This window comes from Rhodamnia argentea, chromosome 2 (assembly GCF_020921035.1).
Source record: "Rhodamnia argentea isolate NSW1041297 chromosome 2, ASM2092103v1, whole genome shotgun sequence".
In the NCBI taxonomy this organism is placed as follows: domain Eukaryota; kingdom Viridiplantae; phylum Streptophyta; class Magnoliopsida; order Myrtales; family Myrtaceae; genus Rhodamnia; species Rhodamnia argentea.
The window spans coordinates 26,701,325-26,722,105 of NC_063151.1; the positions used below are offsets into that span (position 1 = coordinate 26,701,325).

The 20,781-nt window shown below is 38.9% G+C and overlaps 3 protein-coding genes across 7 annotated transcripts; 2 read left to right on the plus strand and 1 right to left on the minus strand.

The window, feature by feature from the left end:
• Positions 1-631: 631 nt before the first annotated feature.
• LOC115737342 (RWD domain-containing protein 1) lies at positions 632-7,597 on the plus strand. Its single transcript, XM_030669420.2, has 11 exons — positions 632-764; positions 1,514-1,579; positions 1,686-1,753; positions 2,300-2,333; positions 2,465-2,534; positions 3,795-3,852; positions 4,466-4,591; positions 5,262-5,353; positions 6,253-6,331; positions 6,920-6,998; positions 7,103-7,597. The coding sequence occupies exons 1-11, from the start codon at positions 758-760 to the stop codon at positions 7,180-7,182; spliced, it is 759 nt and encodes a 252-aa protein (XP_030525280.1). The 5' UTR covers positions 632-757; the 3' UTR covers positions 7,183-7,597.
• LOC115737497 (ubiquitin carboxyl-terminal hydrolase 7-like) lies at positions 790-16,990 on the plus strand. 5 transcript variants are annotated; one of them, XM_048274026.1, is made up of 19 exons: positions 790-809; positions 8,558-8,578; positions 9,622-9,767; positions 9,891-9,926; positions 10,782-10,889; positions 11,311-11,411; positions 11,524-11,650; positions 12,280-12,339; positions 12,426-12,493; positions 13,614-13,664; positions 13,957-14,065; positions 14,848-14,936; positions 15,055-15,124; positions 15,245-15,325; positions 15,412-15,507; positions 15,593-15,641; positions 16,123-16,239; positions 16,347-16,421; positions 16,602-16,990. In XM_048274026.1, exons 2-19 carry the CDS (start codon positions 8,569-8,571, stop codon positions 16,655-16,657), a joined length of 1,449 nt encoding a protein of 482 aa, XP_048129983.1. In that variant the 5' UTR covers positions 790-809; positions 8,558-8,568; the 3' UTR covers positions 16,658-16,990. The 5 variants fall into 5 exon arrangements, with proteins under 5 accessions (XP_048129983.1, XP_048129984.1, XP_030525508.1 ...); XM_048274027.1 differs by having other exon boundaries at positions 790-806; XM_030669648.2 differs by having other exon boundaries at positions 790-803.
• Positions 16,991-19,114: 2,124 nt separating this feature from the next.
• On the minus strand, positions 19,115-20,054 carry LOC115737304 (dof zinc finger protein DOF1.7-like; the record flags this gene model as incomplete). Its single annotated transcript, XM_030669354.2, has 1 exon — positions 19,115-20,054. A coding segment is annotated over one exon (663 nt), but the record flags the coding sequence as incomplete, so codon positions are not given.
• Positions 20,055-20,781: the final 727 nt, after the last annotated feature.

Here is a 20,781-nt window from a genome sequence, read left to right on the forward strand (position 1 = left end):
TGTTTTTTATAATTTTATGAAAAAACTAAAATTTAATATGCATCGCATATTAACTAAGAATAAATATAACATGCATGGATTTTCTGCATCCCGTGAATCCCCACCCAATCAAAAGAGATTTTATGGTGAGTTCACAAGGTATGAACCTCCCAAGGCACTAAAATCACAGTCATTACTTATCACGAATGCGAGGTACTATCGACCCTAGAAACATAGGTAGGGCACTAAATTACAATACAAAAGATTTACAAGAAATTTAAACACGATTTTCAAAAGTATTTATTAGTTACATGTTTGGTTGTAATATATATAACCACGTTATGGATTTATTGCATCTTTTTTATGATGCAAATTTTGCTTTAGTAATAGTTGTCAAATCGTAATTCCTATCATAATCGAAATCGTTGTTGCTTTTTATAATCATAGACGGATCAATCGATTAGTAGTCAAATATAATTTGATGAATAAGCTTGCCCAAAAGAACCCTTCGAGCCATGTGGCTCGAGTGGGCTAAGTAAATCACACCTATAAATTACTGATATTAATTTCTTATGATAATAATACTTATTAAAAAGGAAACGTAAATCATGTAAATGATAAAATGCTCAAGTATTATGTCTCCCAGATACGACGCCGCTCAAGGGTCTTTTATCGGTCCCAGGTCTCTGTTTCGGAGTGTTAAGGCGTTTCGCAGCTCGAGCTCAATTTGCTCCCTCTCCGGCGTCTTGCTACAGCGAGAACCCAAGAAATCGCGACGATGACCGGTAATCAATCGACTTGAAAATCTTCTTCTTCTTCTTCTTCTTCTTCTTTTTGTCATCGGCTGTTGAAAAGTTACTTCACAATCGCGATTGCATGATCATCCGCTGATTTCTGTTGGTTGTTGTTGCTGGTGTTCCTTCCACTTGATTTCGGCTGCTATTCGTTCATCTTCTCCAGTTGCCCGGGCGGTGGTATTTTCTGCTCGCAGGTGGATTGCCGCTTTCGATTCTGATGCTGTTAAGCGCAGCTTTGATCCAACTTTAGCTTGTTTGAAAATCACGGGGGCACAGAACTTAGAACCTTGGTTGCTTTTCTTGAATAGTGTACACAAGTTTTGAAGTGTCAAAGAAGCTAGATGCGTAGTATTATGATCGCTGCACACCGTGTGCAGTTAAAGCTCACGTGAGAGGAAATTGCTGGGCACGAAAGCCGCAAAATTACGTTCTCTTTTTGAATTCGCGTCAATTATATAGTATACTGAATGTGGATTGCTAGATGTATTCAATTAGGACAATTCATTGCTGGCACTCTGCAAAAGTTCTGATTTTTTTCTTTCTCATTCCTGCGATGGATGGTTTCGTTAAAAAGCTTATGCTTTTGTGGATATTGAATCCTGAGATGAAAAAACTAACCAAAAGAAGATTACACGATGTAATGTGAAGGGCCATCGCTGGCACATAGATGGATTTTGGCTTTTTGTTTAGCTGAAGTCACCTTTTGTATTTATGGCAATCTTGAATTGTGGATGAAGAGTATGAGCTGGAGCAGTCAATGGAAATTGAAGCATTGGAAGCTATACTTATGGATGATTTTAAAGGTATATTTTTCCAACATCTATTTTCATTGTCATGCTTTTTATTTTGTTTTTTTTGCTTGTTTCGACCTGTGAGGGATGCTATTTGCTGTTTTCCTTTTAATGCCAGAGATTCATCCCAGCGAAAGTGGGTTAAATACATCCAATAAATGCTTCCAAATCAATATATCTCCACAGGTACCCACTATTCTCCCCATCATACATCTCGCACCATATGTTGTGATTATCAGCTAGAGAATTCTGAGGAAGTTATGAATGCTTCACATTGGGTGTTAAACATGGTCTTATTTTCCAGATTTGATATGCTCAGAGAGGCTTAGCATTTAATAGCTAAGACATGGGTTTATGGGGGGTTCAGATAGCTATACTACGATGCTTGATTTTCAGGGTTTGAGGTTAATGCAAGACTTACGCGGATAAGTGCATTAGCTAAAAACAAGCTGAGGTTCTAGCTAGTGTTGTGAAAAATCATACAACAATATAATCCCAATTTGTCTTCTCTTAAAGGCTTCGACTAACGGGCATGAACATTTTAGTTTTAAGCTTTTGCAATCCCATGGCAAAAAGGAAAGCATTATCAGATTTTGCTTTTGTCATCAGAAGACATTGCTGGGACATCTCACTTTGCAACTACATGCTATTCGTCTTCTACCGGCACTGTCCTTTTTGCCCTTCTTTTTAATCATTATTTCGCTAATTTGTTTATCATATTTTATTTGTCAGGAAGACGATTTAGACGAGTCAACAACTACACCTGGTGATTGATTATTTATAATTTTTTTTTTCAGTTTGCTTGATTTGATGTTTGAAACTGAGAGCAATGAGCTTTTTTGGAGCTCAGAATCTAGTTCGCGTGGAGCTAATATGTTTCTCTGACATCATATGCAGTTGAACTGGCCTTGATATTCTCCCACACAGAAAGATATCCAGATGAACCTCCACTTTTAAGTACCAAAAGGTTAATGATACTTCCATGGAAGGAAGAGTTGCTTTTCTTTTCTTGTTTATCCATAAACTGGGATAAAATTGTTCTCACATTTTTTAGTGGAGCTAGCTCTGTCCTTGACATGTAATTTTTCACATTATTTAGAAGAACGCTTCTTTAATTTGGGCTTTTGCAATAGTAGGAAACAGTGAAAGTAAGTCCTCGAAGGGTATTTTTTTTTGCCTTCTTGGTTTTTGTTCGCTGGATGGCATTAAAGGTGCACCTTTCTGAGTAATACTCCTGTCCCGTGATGTGCAACTTCAAATTGATAATGGCTTCCTAGCTTAATCTTCTTTCAAGTGTCATGGATTCTACATGTGTGGTCTGTTTCATAGCAGTTCTCTGTTTGGTTTGTCCTCTAATGATTTTAATTTTCTGCTGGGTTTGCACAATGCTTTACTTGTTATTGCAATGTGATGTAAACAAAATCTCAGCATAAAAAAGCCCCCTTTTTAAGATTATCATATTTCTGCAAACTATATAGTTATATCTTGTGAATGTGAATCAGTATTGGAAAATAAAACTTTGAGTAGTTTACTCGTTGATTGTTTACAGCAATTGAATTCCCGTAAGTTTTGCCTTTTATTCACTAGTTCTATGAATTTTTCACTTTTATAAATTCTTGGCTTAATTCTTGTGTCAAAATTGAAGAGTATCAGCTGACAATACTGTTTGATCCAGTATGTTATTCTATTTCCGCATGCGTTTCCATGAAGTTTCTGTTGTTTAGTTTGAATGTTAACTTCATAAATTTCAAACAACGTCAGTATCAGCTTCTATTTGGCTTGTTGGTTCTGTCATGCAAATGGTCAATGTGATGTAGCTCATTTGTCTGCTTACATGGAGTATCGAGACATTAAGAGGTTTTTAGCCTTTGCACTGTGCAGGAGACTATGATTCATGTTGTCATAAGTTCAGGAAATTCATAGAGAATTCTATTCAGACGTTGCTGATACTATAACTTTGCTTTTTATCACAATGATATGATATAGCAAAACTGAGTTTGCTTGTAAAAATTGTTCCTGGTTGGTGGCCTAAAAATCCCTCGTGTCTTGCTAATGTAGGTTCTTTCTGGATTTCTCTGAATTGAAATGACATTATTTTACTTGGTCAATATTTATCTGCTGCACCATTCTTATTTATGTGGATCATCATAAGTAACATTACTATGTCCTTTGACATAAATGCGCGATATTTGATTGTAAAATTGGAAACGTTGTTTGAATCCTGCAGTTTACGTGGAATACCAAGTGAAGATCTTAGGACATTGAAAGAAAAGCTCCAACAAGAGGTAAATAATTTTCCTTATGTATGGCTACACTGCTTGGACATTGATACGCGTAATCAGCTTTGGTTGTGTCACTACTTCTGAGAGAGTGAGATAAGGAGGGCACTATGAATTTATCCGTGAGAGGGCCTAATTCCCGCCCTCTTAAGCCCATCTTATTGCGTCAAGAAACTATAGTCATATTATGTATCTTTGTCAAATCTTTTGATGCTTGCCTGCTTGGGGATTTACAAACATGTTTGAGATGTTCTGCAGTTCTGCACCTTCTTCCTCCGAATTAGCCTGATTCTAAGAGATCTGTCTGCATGAACATGTCCAATATGTGTGCAATGGCTGAACGAATAAGGTATTGGTTTAGATGATGTAGCTTAAATACGAACAGTAACACTTTTGGGTAAATATTGTGTGTCATACCTTGCAAGATAGGAGCAAAGTATGCATTACGTTTTTCCCAATTGCCATAACACCCTATAAAGAGTAAAATTTACATTTCTTTTGGAAATTATAGTTTCTTTCCTTTATGTGGTACTGTTAATCCACTTGTTTTAAGTGTAACTCAATGACCAGCGTCAACATGAGTTTGTATGACTCGATCAAAATGCTTTTGTTTGTTCAGGCAGCTGAAAACCTGGGAATGGCTATGGTATACACTCTTGTTACATCTGCAAAAGACTGGTTGTCTGAAAGATTTTGTCAAAACGACAGCACTGAGGACCTTGAAGAAGAGGCAGCAAAGGATGAGGTAACTATATTTCCATCTTTCAGAATCCACGGCCCTTGGCTAATATCCTATAGTAAGACCATACGTGTGGGAATTAAGTGAAAGTGCTACTGATATTTTGAACCTTCCCTTGTCTTGGAAATTGAGTCTCTCTGGATTGCTGCAGCTATAGTGTGAATCATGATTCTGCAAGGAAAAGCTTGGTTTTTTATAATGACCCTTGGTACTGACATCAAGGGAAAATAGGCTGGCTGAATCTAGCATGAGATTAGATATTTGACTCCTGTTTCCCTCGTTATATTGCTATATATTGATGAAGAAGGATTGACTGCTTATTATGTATATAAAATCTTCCAGTTGTAAGTTCTTAGAAAGAGCATTCCTTTTGTTAATGGTTCGGAGTGAACGTGGACCTATTGTTTGCAAACTTTTTTTTTTTTTTTCTGCAGACTGTCTAGCTTGAGAATGTGTGGAAAGATGATAGCAGAATTTCTTCAGGAGTTTGTGAAAGGATCACATTCTTGTCTTGTCTTATTCAATCCATGCATCACAAAACCTCGAAAGACACTGCAGTTTTTATACTGTTGATATTTTCAGTTATGGCTAAGTGAATGCACATCTTGGTCAAATATTTGGGATTGTCATTCAGTAGATGGTGGCAGAGTTTTTCTTACTTTTTGTTGCCTCTCAGATAGTTGTGCCCCATGGAGAACCAGTCACTGTGGATACGTTTCTTGCATGGAGAGAAAGGTTTGAAGCAGAGTTGGCACTAGAGCGAGCAAAGTAAGCTTCAACACAATATTTTGTCCATTTCTCCTACTGTCAGCTTTGCATTATCTAGGGATAGATTCTTATCTTGCATCATTTCCTTTTGCCAATTGTAGTCATAGTTGATGATTTACTGTTATGCGGAAAGAGCTGATTTGAACTGCTCTTAATCGCATTTCGTTTACTTTTGTTTGGGAGAAAATAGAAATTGAAGAAAGGAAAAATTCCAATGTAAACTGACTACGACATCCTTCAACGACCAATGGAAGAGCCCAATGGGTAGTTATGGTTGTAGGGCTTAGGAGCTCGTTGGTATTTTGGGTCGATGGAGGGCCCAATAGAAAGAATTCTTTTATTTTCAGTACCTTCCTTTTCGCTTGGGTTTCCTGAAGAGAAGAACGAGATTCCATTTTACTCCGATGCTGTCCAGGAACTTAAAATAGTTCTCCTATTTGTGACTGATTTGCTATTATAGGATTTTCTAGTTGTGAGCAGGCAAATCCGTAGAACAATTTTAGATCTTTGTTTCACCTGCTAGTGTAACCAATTTTGTGTGATGATATGATGATAGGGCAATAGAAGATCGGTAAAAAGTGGGAACTTTCTAGCCTACTAATGCGGAAATTCCCTGTGGGGGCAAATGTTTCATCTTCAATTAATGACAGCAATGGCTGGGTGCCTTGGTTATGAGAGATAGAGCTACTCCATCCTGGGAAAGACTCTTACTTATTATCCAAGATTAGTTTCTCAATACCTCTGTATATTGTCACAATGGAAGTTAGACTGAAAGCAACGTGTTCACATAGAACCTGAAGTAGTTTCTGGGTCATCATTTCTCACAGTTATGAGCCTATGCTTTTCAGTTCAGCCCTTGTCCTAGTATTCTTGACAGATAATGGCAACATGTATTTCAGGCTAATGCCCGAGTCTGTACTCACAGCAACCAAGGAAAAAAGGCTCACTGGAAGACAGTGGTTTGAAAGTGGAAGAGCGGTAACTGACTTCTTCACGGTTCTCATATATCGTTCTATTTTATGCCTGATTTTCGTCTTTTATTATTGAACTGAATAATGGCCTGCAAACGGTGCGAAAAATGCATAGGCTGCCTAAAATGATTCCTGAAGTTGGTTCATGTGGTCCAACAAAAATAGCCTATGAGGTAGTAAATTCTGAGGATGGACTGATGTTTCTTCAAATACTGAGAAAGTTTTTCCCTATCAGTAATACTCATGTGAAAGAGGAAGGAAAGAAATTATAAAATCGAAGATTTTTGATCTCTGAGAGAAAAGAGATGCTGGACTGACCAGTGGGCAGTCCACAGTGGGCCAGTGGGGTCACAGGAAGAAAAACTATGAGCAGCATCAGTCACTCTTGAATCTCGCTGCATGCCAGTACTAAAATTTGAAATGATAGAACTTGTGGATTAGCCTGTGATATATTTAGTTTGTCAGTGTTTATGTGCTTATCTGCTGAGAATAGTAGAATTGCATTTAAATAAGACGTGGGCCGTCATCTTGCATAAATAGCATTTCCGTGTGAAAAAAAAGCCTTAAAATTATAGTTAATCTCCACTTTTAACAGAAAGGTACAGCCACGGTTGCGGAGGAATCTGATGAGGAGGATGAGGAAGAAATTGACTTTGATGACGATGATTTTGAAGGTAATCTGTATTTGTCTTTTTTCTTGGACAAGCATTTTTGTTGCTGTGGATCGATTTATATTTGGATGGTCATGGTTGTAATTCTCTCTGAATTATAATGGCAGATGACGAAGAAGACATGCTGGAGCACTATCTGGCCGAGAAATCAGATTCATCCGCTCATTCATCTAGGAGAATGAGCTAAACCAAAAGTTGCGGGGGGAGTCGTGAATTATCTGGACGGAAGGACCTATGTGCACGACCTTGTAACTTGCTCATTCGGCATTAGTTATTTCTCGAGGCTAGCCACACGATTCGACTGCTCGGCATTAAGTTGTGACATGAGAAGAAACATGGTAGCGGATAGAGCGAGACTATGCAGATGATGGGTTCCTTTTTCATTTCTCCTCTCTGCAAACTGGTAAGAATTACAAAGCCAGAGCAGTTTGTGTTGTAACGGGGAACCATAATCTTTTTCGCTGTACTCGGGGGGGTCATTAGTATTGGAAGCTTGTTGCATCCGGCCTTGAGATTATTCCTTGGATTTGGGGACAAATATGTGGATCAACAGTGCCGTGGGTCAGTGGTCATTCTTTCACTTAAAAAAAATTTCTTCAAGGCGAATTCGTGCCGGAGTCGGTGGTAATGCAAGTCATAACGGGGTACTCGATTCCAAAATGTGCAGGATTTGTGGCGATACATTTAGCTTACGATCGTGTCCGTCGTTTCATATCAGGGTTAATGAGAGAGATCATAGATTGACTTTGATATTGAACCGAAGAATGCATTTATCTTTCCAAAGTGAGAGGGCGCCTGTTGGAGAGACCTTTGACTCTCCTACTTCTGTTTCTCATGATTTTCACCGAATCTGTTATTTATTACAGCACATGAAAAAAGGAAACTCAAAACCGCACTTTTTCTGCCGAGCGAATTAGAAAAATTAGAAAAAGACATTCAAAGTGCAAAAAACATCCTGTTTTGATTCTTCGATGTTAATATTATTAGGATTCGGCACACAATTACAAAGAAGTAAAGCACAAAAAATTGAGTGATGAGATTTTATCTTGATTCGCCCTTAAATTAAGTATGCGGGTTATGTCCAGCAGAAGATTTCATTATAATTAAAACATGTTATATCACTCAATTACAAACAAAAAAGAGTATATAGGGCAATACATATTCATGGGCTCAAGCCTAAACTACTAATTAAAAATTATGAGCTCAAATTATAGAAGCTCTCTGGCATTTTTCTGTTATCGATGGAGAGCATGAACTATGTCCTAATAAATATGCTGCTAAAAAAATGAAATTGGGATTCTTTTCAAACATTAACGTTGGGGCCAAATCATGTGTTCCCGTGCTTAATCTTTAGTCAAATTGGGCTGGGCCTTGTTCTTTACAAAGGCCCATACCAAGCCCGAAGAGCTTGCCCTTTCTTCAAGCTAAACCCAAATCTTACATCGCAAAGCAAAACTTCCGCGTCCCTTCTCATTTCCTTCAATCTCTCTCTCTCTCTCTCTCTCTCCCCTCTCTCTGTGTTTTCTTCAATCAATCAAGCGTAGCTCGGGGCTCTACGTCTGCTTCTTCAACCATGCTTAGAGGTTAGCTTCTTTCAACGCTCGTTCTCATCGAAATCTCTTCTTCTTCTTTCTTCTTCTTCTTTTTTATTTCCTGTTTTACTTTGCACAATTACGAGCACGTTGTTTGCCGAGAGGCTTGATGCAACCGCTGAGCTCCATGCGTTGTGTTCGCTAATAATTTGGGCAATCATCGATTCGTGAACGAACTCTTTCTGTGATGTTTGAGCGACTGATTCACGCTCATATGGTTCGGATCCTTGTACTGCGATTTGAGTGCGTGGGAATTTGGAAGCTATACGCTTCCGTATGATTTGTAGTCGCTCTGATGTGAACTAGTTTAATTGTGGGCGACTGGTGAATCTCCTTCTGCTTTGGTGATTTTCTTGAATGCTTGTTTGAATCGGCAAGATGTTCTATGTATGCTCGTGGAGAATCTAGGCTTCTGTTCACTTCATCAGTTCTTCTTTCAGTGATTTGCACAATCATGTATATAGTGCAGCTCAGTTGATGTTGGCCATTTGATACCTCCTGGAACACTGATCATGGTATAGGATGTTTGCGCCCTGTCAACTACTGTACTTTACATAACGAGTCAATGCAAAAACTTCATTCTGAGATCATCTTAAACTGTCTGAGAGACTTTGGTTAATCAATAAAACACAAATAATTTCCGACAGAACTTCGAGAAGAGTGAAGCGTATTCTCCATCCTTCACTTCAATATTTAAGAGGCATATGGTTAAGGTATGATTCTAGCAGAAACTGAAATGACTCATTAGTGAAGCAGTCCATCATATGCAGATGTATACTTGGGTTCCGTGTGTAAGTAATAACCTTTGTCTAGTATCTATGAGAAATACAAAGTAATAGTTGGAGTGGGTGGATTGTGTTCAGATGACCATGGTTTCAGATTTGTCTTTGTTCAAAAGCTTGCCTGTTAATGGTTCCCTTTTTTGTCACCTACCTGCTAATAATACTTGGCGCCTAATTGCCTCTTTCACCATGTTTCTGATCTACATAATGCATCTCTCTGTTCTGACGATTGAATTTTTCTGCCATCTATAGTGAGTGTTAAATGGCAAAAGGAGGTCTTTCCAGATGTCGAAATTGACACTAGCCAGCCACCTTATCTTTTCAAGTGCCAGTTATATGATCTAACAGGAGTCCCACCGGAGAGGCAGAAGATCATGGTTAAGGGTGGTTTACTAAAGGTACTTACTTTTCCTTGCATACACTTTTAGTAGATCCACTCCTTATTCTTGTATATTGTCCTTACTGTTGAGTTTCGTTCCCTACACTACATATGGTTGAAAGTATTTTACTCTGTTACACAGGATGATGCTGACTGGAGTACATTAGGAGTCAAGCAGGTAATAAGCTTAATTGCATTTTTCCTTCTGGATTTGCTTTTCACATGAGAATTTCTCATAAATTTCCTTTTTTTTTTTCCTTGTGCTTGTGGATAGTGTGTGCTACCTAGTTACTTTACTTTTTTAGATAAGGGTAGATGGTGAAAACTGGATCAGAAGGTGAAAGATGTTTCCATTTTCACTTATGTGAACGTTTAGAAAATATACAACTATCTATTGACGCACATCTAGGTCAAAGCATTAGGTTTCCTTATATGGAGGCATATTGTTTTCTCCATTTTGAGGCTCATTTTTTTTTCTGTTTTGATGTACTCTTTCTTATCCTAGATTTACTATTTACCTACTTTTTTTTAGTAGAAGTAAACAATTGTACCTTGTCAATGTTGTTTCACTGTTTCAGAAATGGAGAAACTTATTTTCTTGGTCTATCAATTCTGTTAGAATAGATTTATTCAGCCAAGTATCCTTTTTTCTTCTTATCGGCTTGTTCATAAATGTGGTCGGAAGAAATATAGGGATGGATTGGATCAAGGGAGCAAATGAGCCAAAATTATATGGGAAATTGGAAAATAAAGTATCGACATCATTCAACAGAAAAAAAAAGGGCCGTGTTATGGTCAAGTTTGTGTGACTGTGTATCCTCTGAGAAATAGCAGGTGCACTGAAGTCTGTTTGTTCTTTTGTTTGACTATGGATTTAGCACCTCTCTTATTCACTATCCTTATAATATTTCTGTTTCACTCGTAACTTTCAGTTTCTTGGTTTGAAGACCCAAACCATGTCGATGAACTTTAGCAATCCTTTGTTGTGTAATTAGTTTTCTAAATATTAATTCATCGAAATGAACTTGTATAGGGCCAAAAATTGATGATGATGGGAACTGCAGATGAGATAGTGAAGGCCCCAGAAAAGGGTCCTGTATTCATGGAAGATCTTCCAGAGGAAGAACAAGCTGTCACATTGGTAATTGTTTAGCTTGGTGGCATACTTCTAGTTGCAATTAAGCAAAATGATAATTTACTCCACCCATTTGATAAAGTATTCTACCTGGTTTAACGACAGCTACCCAATATTCGGTAAATCCTTTACCTGAACCCATACGTGTTTCCGTAGGTCTTACCATAACTGGTTTGTCTGGAAGTATATGTACCCATATTTTTCCACCATGGCGCACATTTCTTGTCATTGCTCGTTGGTTTACTTTCAATTATTTTAATATTACATCCCATGTCTTGGAATTTATAATGCATCCATTGTGACCTATGAGGAACTATCAAAACTTTTTCCATGGTAGCTGTAGCGATATTAGTGAGTGTTTTTTCCCCTCTGTTATAAGCATAAATTTTTTGCCTTTCTGCTTTTTTGACCAATGCTTTTTCTTCAGGGTCATAGTGCAGGATTATTGAACTTAGGAAACACCTGCTACATGAACTCTACCATTCAATGCTTGCATTCAGTTCCAGAATTGAAGTTTGCTTTGCATCAGTTAGTCATCTACTCTTCTGACTTCTCTTTTTACCCTTCATTCATTTTTATTTATTTTTTAACCACTGACCATGACTGATATTTTCTTCTTCATGCTGTAAATCTTGACTAGGTATCCCCAATCTGAAAGGAGGAGTGATTTGGATCACCCTTCTCACATGTTAACTGTTGCAACCCGCGATCTGTTCAATGAACTCGATAAAACTGCCAAACCAGTTGCACCAATGCAATTTTGGATGGTTTGGGCTTTGATCCTCTGTGGTTTATTTTAATATCATCTTTCTTTGGCCCTTTTACTTTGCTGGCTCTTTTGAGTATCGCCATCTGTCATGTTTTGCAATGGGTACATACTTTTACAGAAACAAAGCAGTGTTATTCATTGTTGGGTGAGATATAAGTTGATTTGTTTCTTCAGGAAAGAAATTGCTTCGTGATATTTTGTAGGTTGTAGGCAGTTAACAGGGAACTGAAAGTAATATATGCCTACTGTGATGTATTCTTGTATAATACTATGATAAAAATGTTTTCACTCTTTTAAGTTTGTGGTTTATAGACAAGGTTGAGTTTTATACCATTAAGCATGCCATGCTTTATGAAATAAAACGAGCTGTAACTAGTGATTCGAATGCTGATAGAGGATTCTTGGAATCTCTGCTTTGATTTTACAACAGCTAAACTTATAGGTATAAACAGAGATTGTATCCATGAATCAGATTATCACAAAGTTTTCGTACTTTTTCGATTTGCTGTTCTATAGGCAAAGTTGATTTTATATGAACGTTACAAACTCTTTTATTTAGCTGGTACATCTTCACAGTGCTTAGGATAAGGAAACAGGCATTATCATCTCTTTTTTTCATATTTGCAGTTGTTGCGCAAAAAGTATCCTCAATTCGGCCAGCTACATAATGGTGTCTTCATGCAGCAGGTTCTCTCGCAGCAAGAATTTAAATGCGTCTCATTGTTAAATGTATTAGTGATTATAGAATTTTTTTTTTTTGTTTTTCTGAACAGGATGCTGAAGAATGCTGGACTCAAATATTATATACTCTTTCTCAGTCCCTTAGATCACCAGGTGCCAAGTATGTAGCTTGTTTCAGCTTGTCATCTTAATTGGCCATAAGCAAGGTTCTTAGTGATCATTGGAAGTATTCCCTGATAATTTGGTCTTATAAGCTGTTTTTGAGATTGAAAGAAAAACAACTTGAAGGTGTTTTCTACTAAAAGCTATCCATTTGATTGACTATGAATTTGAATTTGACAAGGGCAAATTAATTTCAGTTTTGGGCATATTTAACTTGTGTTAATATCTTCCAACTAGAGTTGGTTGAGCATGGGTATTTGTAAATTTCTTGAATGGCAAAGAAAAATTACAGGACATCTTAAAAAGGCATTTTTTAGAATGGTTTGGGATGAGCCGATCAGAAGATTATTTCTCCTCCTCTATCTGAAGATTCTAGCTTCTGATTCACATTGCTGCAAGTTATTATTGTAGGCTTTGAGGTAAGAAGTTTTTTGGCTTTGAGTTGAGGGAGTTTTATCGTATGATATTGTTAAGAGTGAATAGATTATACAGGGGTAGCATTGGGCAGTTTTTTTTAGTCAAATTTGCGATCACTTAACTGACGATAAGTGTCCATTCATATTCATGTCAATGTCGTTTAGAAATAGAGCTTTTGAATCATTGGCATAAGACTTTAGGGTCTGTTGGTCTATACTTTAATTTCTTTTTCCTACATTTACTTTCCCCCCTAAAGTTGCAACAAAGAGGAAAAAACATGTAATTGAGTTTTGAAAGTATATATGATCATAAATGTCAATATTTTTATGTTTTGAAATATTAATGGTTTGCATTCAATAAACGTCAAATTGTGAGAGCTGTGAGATTTGGGCAAAGAAAAGGGTAAAATAGTAAAAAATAGGAGTCACTACAAAGAGTCCGGTATTAATGTTTCTTGAGTATTTAAAGTATTTATGTACCATTATTATTGGAACATTACAAGTTGGGAAACGAAAAATATGATAGTTGTTTTCATAAAACCATCCTCGACAACTTCTAGGCTGCTTCTTATGTGCATGTATATTCAGATGATTTATCACTCTCACTTTGTCTTTTTTATCATTATGTGCTGGTTTACATGTTTATTAGTCATTCTTCCGTTTCAACTCATGGTAGTTATACATGTTAATTGTTAACTGCAGCGAAAATCCAGAGACTGTGAAGGAACTTTTTGGAGTTCAACTCATTAGCAGGTGTGCAATCAACGTTTTTAAAGCTATATTTGTGGAGTTATTCCGTGATTAGCATGTTCATTGGGTCACCTTGTTGGGCAATATTAATTTATGGACTTCGCATATTTCATTTTAGCTTTTACTTTAATTAGGATTTCAATTTGGAATTCCCCTGCAAATGTCATGTCATTCGGACATCAATATTCTCTTCCAAAATGGCTACATTTCAATGCTTGGCAAATCTTTCTCTGTTCCAGTTTTTTTAACCCTAAATTCTGAACTCAAATATGTATTCATAATGTTGGATATCTAGGATGCATTGCCAAGAAAGTGGTGAAGAAAGCTCAGAATCAGAGACAGTTTATTCACTTAAATGCCATATATCACATGAAGTGAACCATTTGCATGAAGGTCTAAGACATGTAAGTTGTCTCCCCCCTAGTAAATTGTTCTGGTAGATCACTGGATGCCAGTGTTTCAAGGATTTTGTTATTAACTGTAACATTTACTGTTTGAAATCATCCTTATGTAATGGTTGTTAATTGGTAATTAGTAGACACTTCCAATACCAAGGAGGGGCTTGTGTCTGATTATGTAGTTGGTGAGGCAATAGTTACCAAGGCTATGTGTATGGCATTGAGACCAAGGGTCGGCCCAGTCTGTTAGCAGGCCCGTTCCTGGGTTTGAGTCTCTTGCTCCCCTGCTTCATGTTACTATTCACAGTTGGCTCCATTCGAAAATAACTGCGGCCGTCAGTATGTAACTTAGCTAGGATGAAAATTCATGAGTTTCGAATGCTTTGACTTCTTATAAATTGCAAGCTAAAGAGAATAGATTGCGTAGTTAGTTGCCTACTCTGTGAACACAATGTCTAAACAAGATTAGCTGAAAATGTTGCTCCATTTTTCTGAAGAAATTGGAAGAACTTCGGTTGTTTTTTCTATCTTCTGAAAACTTCCCTTGATATGTTGTAAAAGATAAGCAGAATTTGGTAGATGGCCTGAGCTTTTATGGAGTAGCTACAGTTTACATTTCTAACCAAATCAGAGAATGATCTTTGCTAATTTGTCAAATGCTCATGAGTAGAGGTATGAATTGTTCGTTGTATTTTTTTTAACATGTTGAATGAGTTATCTGTGCTCTCTTTTCCAGTAGTGAGACGGTAGATACCAGCATCTTTTTACAATTATTTCAATTCATGTAGGGGTTGAAATCAGAATTGGAGAAGGCTTCCCCATCCCTGGGGCGGAGTGCAATCTATTTGAAAGAGTCTCGTATCAATGGCTTACCGAGGTAGCTTGGCTTGATTTTCTTATATATGATTGTAATGGATTTCTGGGTTTTCACTATGTACTATACTGAAACGTGCCCTTTGAGATATTTACAGTTCTCATTCAACGTCTTCTTGCAGATACTTGACCATTCAATTTGTTCGTTTTTTCTGGAAGAGGGAGTCAAATCAGAAGGCCAAAATTTTGCGGGTAAGATGTTCTGCAAGCTTTCTTTTAAGGGATTCATCAGTGTTAGAGCCTTTCCCTTTATTGAGGGGGTGTATAAGATCTCTAACGTAAGTTGACTAACTAAATTTCACCTGCTCTCAGAAAGTAGATTATCCATTGGAGTTGGATGTTTATGATTTTTGTTCAGATGAGCTACAGAAAAAGCTGGAAGCTCCTCGCCAGGTTTTGTCTATTACTGGTCTCAGCGATAATCCTTTTAAGTTCTACTCTTTCTTATGCTGATCATTCATTTGTTATTGGAGCACCAGCTTCTTAGGGATGAAGAAGGGAAAAAGCTTGGTCTGAAAGCAACAAAGAAGAGTTCTACTTCAAAAGAGAATGACGTGAAGATGTCTGATGCCGAGGTGAGTGAATGATTATACTCATGCAAATAAATGTATATAAATGAAGTTTTACATTTGGATGTCTGATGTATCTACTGCTGGACAGGGTTCATCAAATGTAGCTGTGGAATCATCTTTAGCTGCTGCACAGGATGGTAAGCCTTTCCAACACTTCAAATATCTTTATAAGCTTTTAGTACCTGACACACTTGATGCTTGTCTCCTTATTTGGTTGCTTGCAACATCGTTTTGTATTTTGGGGATGAAGTTATGCTAATGCTGATTCCCTAGTTACTTCTTTGCCTCTTGAGGGAATTTTGTTTATGGAAAGTGATGGTCGTAGCTCCTATGTCAGAGTCTATTTGCAATATGTTTATTTATTTATTTATTTTGTTTGGTCAGACTATTTGCAATACGTTGATATCAGGCTTTTTGTGGTTTTCTCCCTATTAAAGACTGCTATTGCTATAATTTGTTCAGCCAAAAGAAAAATGCTTTTGTGATTCCAAATTGCCTCGTAATACTAAGAAAAGATGTGATCTACCATGTGATTGCATACGCGTGCTCCCTCTTCCTGTTTCCGTGGGACTAGCTCCGGCTGGTGATGACCCTCTCTATTCTCAATCTTACCTTTAGATGCGCCAGTTGAGGAGAAACAGTTGACAGGAATTTATGATTTGGTTGCTGTATTAACTCACAAGGGCCGGAGTGCTGATTCAGGACATTATGTTGCTTGGGTCAAGCAAGAAAGTGGTTAGTTATCCGCTATTCTACTTTCCAGCCAAGGAAAATCTGCTATTTCATTCTGGTATTCTTTCTGTTCAATGTGATTTTGAACCAAGAGTTGATGTCGGTTGTAGGTAAATGGATTGAGTTTGATGATGATAATCCTATTCCTCAGCGGGAGGAGGACATCACGAAACTATCTGGAGGAGGTAAGCTCATCCAGATTTGTTATGAAATTCCATCTTACTATGGACCTGGTCCACAGTCTTTAAATTTGTACGCCGCATCTGCGCGATTGCAAGGAGAACCGGGGTGCTTGTGGCCTGTCCTCTTTTCCAGATTATTAAAAATCTTACTTTCATTGGTGTTTTTTTGTTCTTCCTTTTCAGGTGATTGGCATATGGCGTACATATGCATGTACAAGGCTCGAGTTGTTCCCGTGTGATTCTTTCGTTTATTTTCCGCCGTCCAATGCTTGATTCCGGGCATCTTTGGATTTATATTATTGGCTAGAAAAGCTCCGCGGTAGTTCTCGGGAACTGTGAAAATAGCTGTAGAAAGTCTCTGACGGACAGTCGTGTCTATTTGTACCTTATGAAGTGTGGCTCTGTTTGGCCATGTAGCGTCCACACTACTAGTTAGAGAGGGGATGTTGGAAATGTTGGACACCAAGTCATCCAGACGTTTCGAATCTTGAATGGGTGGAGGGTTTCCGACGTCGAACTTTGATAGGGACTTCAAACTCTACTTGTCAAACGCAACAGGACAATCAGGCTGCCATTTTCTCTGCCCCGATTCGTAGAACCATAGAAAACGAGGGAGGTCTACTACTAAGGGCTAGCCTAGCCCAAGGACGATCCTAGCCAACTAAGGAACAAGTCTCGCTTCTACATGATTCGAGTCGTACTACCCACCAAACTAGATCCAACTTTTTCGTACTAGCAACTAGAGTCGGCCGACACCAGCAATAGTTTCTTGCATCCCTTTGTCTTGGTACTTGTTTGTCCGTCTCTCGAAGCTAAGATTCAGATGAAATTGTATGTAGTCATTTCTAGCGAGGTCAGATGCGGTCGCCTTGATCTACTAGCACTAGTATGCCTCTTTTATTGGGGGAAGCAGTCTGATATGGTTGTTCTGCTTTCCAATTTCCCAGTACCTTCCTTCTTTTCAAGTAGCAGGAAATGGGTATGTTGCAGCAGAGTCAAAAGTTAACAATACCCTGGAGGAGAGCGATGCGGCTTTGATTTATAGAATAACAGACGCGACTTGACCCAATATAATAACTAAGTCAGGAATCGAATCGAGATCGAAGTCCAAACCCCAACCTTTGGTAGATTCCACGGAAACAAGTTTTGTCCTCGTTGTGCTATTCTATTACCAGAGAGTGCAGACTGTATTCCATCTTCCAACAATCTTTAGAAATGAATGAAGCAATCTTTCGAGATTGCCAATCACGAGCCTCTTTCTTCTTTCGGCCATTCATCTTTTAGCCCTCCAAATCTATTGTTCCCTCGTGCTAAATAGATAACCCCACAAACTTGTTAGGTTGGCAGTTGATTATGATGAGACTATTGAAGTGGTCCAATTCACAACTATCGCGAGATACAGAGAGGGGCAAGTTCTTCCCCTCTAAGCTGAATAACAACACATCAATCGGGACCGAACGTGGATTTCCAATCCAATGCATGACCAACCGATTGAACAACCCTCTAAGAAGTTCTAGCCTTCTAGGTGAAGAAAAAAGTCAATTCTGTCAAAGGTTTATTTTCTGCCTCTCGCGGGGCATTGATTTGATGGTTAACTAAAATGGCAGGCCCATCATTCAAATTTCCAAGTTGTTGCGTAAAAGAGATACCAAAACAAGTCTTTGGACAAGAGGCAACTCCAATCGACCCCACACTAGATGCAAAGAGATTGACCAAAACTTTGAAAAAACATGGGGGGGCTTCCACAGTCCCACAAGAGAAAAACGGGACCAAAACACACCTAATAGATTCTAACTTTCCTCTGACATTTGCAACAGTGATTCGTCGGCTACATATCGCTTTCCCAATTTTTTTTCACGGGTCATAATTTCTCTTTTGCCGTCGTAACTCTGTGGCTCTTATAGTTCGTGGCGTCCCAAAAAGAAAAATAGTCATCACATTTTCCTAATGTGAGTAGACAACAAAATGGATTGTAACTTCCTTTTTCTTTTTCTCACTACAAAGGTCGTATCTTCTCCGAGTCTTGTTGTCGGTAAGATTACACAAGAACAGTAATGTAACTTAAGTTAATTTGTAAAATATCTTTTCGTGTTATTGTTAGCAATAATCGAATTGGTCGTTTTCTTCCTCGGTAACTCGCGGACAGAAAATCGGGTTTGCAAGCATGTCTGACGAACCATGCCTTTTCCTTATCTTATCCAAAGATTCAACATCGAGTGCTAGATTGACCAATTTCGTAAAACAACTTGTCGAGACACTAGAAATTCCAATAAATAAATAAATAAAAGGAACAAGGGAACCTGTCTTGTCCTTGTCAGCAAGTGGCGAGGCAAGATTGCATTGGAAGAGTGGCTGCTCTCTCTCGTTCAAAGCCTCAAACCAAACAGATTCAATTCTTTTCAATTGTCCCAAAAGCGACAACTTGTCCAACCCTTAAACGTGTGTTCCCGTGCTTACAGAGAACATAAAAAAAAACCGGGCGTGCATGCTTCGCACCCGACCCGAGAACCGACTCCGTGTCTCAGCAATGGAGAAGGTTTTGCTGCACGATTATTTAGATTTAGATAAAGATGGACTTTGTAGGACTCGAGATTATAAAGTAGCATGTAGATTACAAATTGTACTTAATTTTTTGTTTTTATCCAGCGGGTTTTCTTATTTTCGGAATTAACTCTCTCAGGCAATGTTCGAAATCGCGCGGGCGTGTATTAATCACCTCACAACCTTAGGTAAAATTACACTCTAGGCTAGAAAAGAAAAGAGAACCTACGTAGTAAAATCGCAAAATTACGCTAGGAATTATCATCATCCCTTAGTTGGTTGCTGGTGTTTTAGCCTTTGATATGCGAAGAATGCAAGCTGCTGCTGATGATGATGCTCTCATCTTCCTTCACAATCTCTGCTGTTCCCCTCAAAAGCAATTTCACTGAACTCCTGTTCAAAGCTTGCTGAATGACATCCACAAGTTACCATCTATCCTCCCCTGGAGTTGTATCTGAAGCAAGCGTACTCCAGATAGCAAGACCAACTTGCATGATCAAAATGATCCTCCCGCCCACTGCCGCCTTGTCGAGAGTCGAGTTCCGGTTCAGGCCTCATGGCAGAACCCCAACCCAAGCTCCAGCCCGGGTTCAGGCTACCTCCACATTCACCGGATCCCGCCCCCGATCGGTGCGGACCCTCCAACAGGGCCCCTTCTGTGGCATTCCACTGCGAGGAGTCAGCTGGGGTTGACTCCTGGAGCTGCAGACCATGCTTACTGGGTCTCGGGTCGGGATCCGGATCCGGGTTCTGGCGTTTCGGTTTGGAGCCCCGTTTGGTGGAGGAGCTCTTGCGGGTTCCGCCGCCGACGGGGATGTTGCGGAGAGAGCCGCCTTTGGTCCAGTAGCGCTTGCAGTCCTTGCAGAAATGGCGGGGCTGAGAGAGGTTGTAGTTGTTGTAGTAGCAGAACTTGGTGTTGGTCGAATCGCAACGTGGGCAGGTCAGCCTCTCTTGCTCTAGGAACTGTAGCTTCGTGCTCTGAAACGTTGTCGTCTCTTGCACTCTCTTTTTCTTTGTGATATTGATAGTGATAGCGCCACCAAAGTCTGGGACTTTGTGATGGATGGTAATGACGATATCGGTTTTGAGATCACAAGGGAGTCATGGGTGATTGAGGTTTGAAGTGGTAGGAGTGAAGATCCTGACGATCAGCCAAGTTTAGAGACCCAGAAAAGATAGATTGAGAATGGTCAAGTCAAGAATTGGTGGCTGGAGAAGAAACTCGTGGAGTTAAAGATGGGAATTTGGAGAACTGGTTAAGATGAGCAGATCAAAATTCAGCCAGCAACACGTCAATTTTAAGGAGCTTTTCGGCAAAGAAGAGAGAGAGACGCACGATCAAAGTAGCAAAAACAGAAAGAGGCGTGGCTGGTTTATCGGTACAAGTTATGGAAATGGAACACCATTTCAGCACAACCACGGACAATTGAAGAGCTCCAAGCTGCAGAGAGAGAGACAGAGAGAGAGAACCGGTTTGGTCCCAAAACATTTAAAGAAACTCTTCTGGTCGAAACGTAGATGAAGCTGGACTTTCTGAGTGATCTGGACCCATATCACCTTCTTCAAATTCCATTCAAGAACGAACAGAGAGAGAGAGCTCAAAGATGCTGTTTTGATCTAGGAGGTGAGATGCCATGACAGTTTGAGCTAAGGAGGGGAAGAAGTCAATGGGGTCTGAACTCTTGAAATACGATTCGTCTATGGTGAAACGATCTTTTATAGCAGGTCTATAGTACAAGGTACTTGCGGTCTCGATGAGCGGTGCTCCGTGCATCCCATTACTATCGTCACCGTCATTATCATCCTCACCATCCTTTTCCGT

Coding starts and splice junctions, on each gene's coding strand:
- LOC115737342 (XM_030669420.2), top strand. Junction 4,592..5,261: donor AAGAGGCAGCAAAGGATGAG/GTAACTATATTT, acceptor GTTGCCTCTCAG/ATAGTTGTGCCCCATGGAGA. Junction 5,354..6,252: donor TTGGCACTAGAGCGAGCAAA/GTAAGCTTCAAC, acceptor CATGTATTTCAG/GCTAATGCCCGAGTCTGTAC.
- LOC115737497 (XM_048274026.1), top strand. Junction 12,494..13,613: donor CTTAGATCACCAGGTGCCAA/GTATGTAGCTTG, acceptor TGTTAACTGCAG/CGAAAATCCAGAGACTGTGA. Junction 15,642..16,122: donor TTTAGCTGCTGCACAGGATG/GTAAGCCTTTCC, acceptor TCTTACCTTTAG/ATGCGCCAGTTGAGGAGAAA.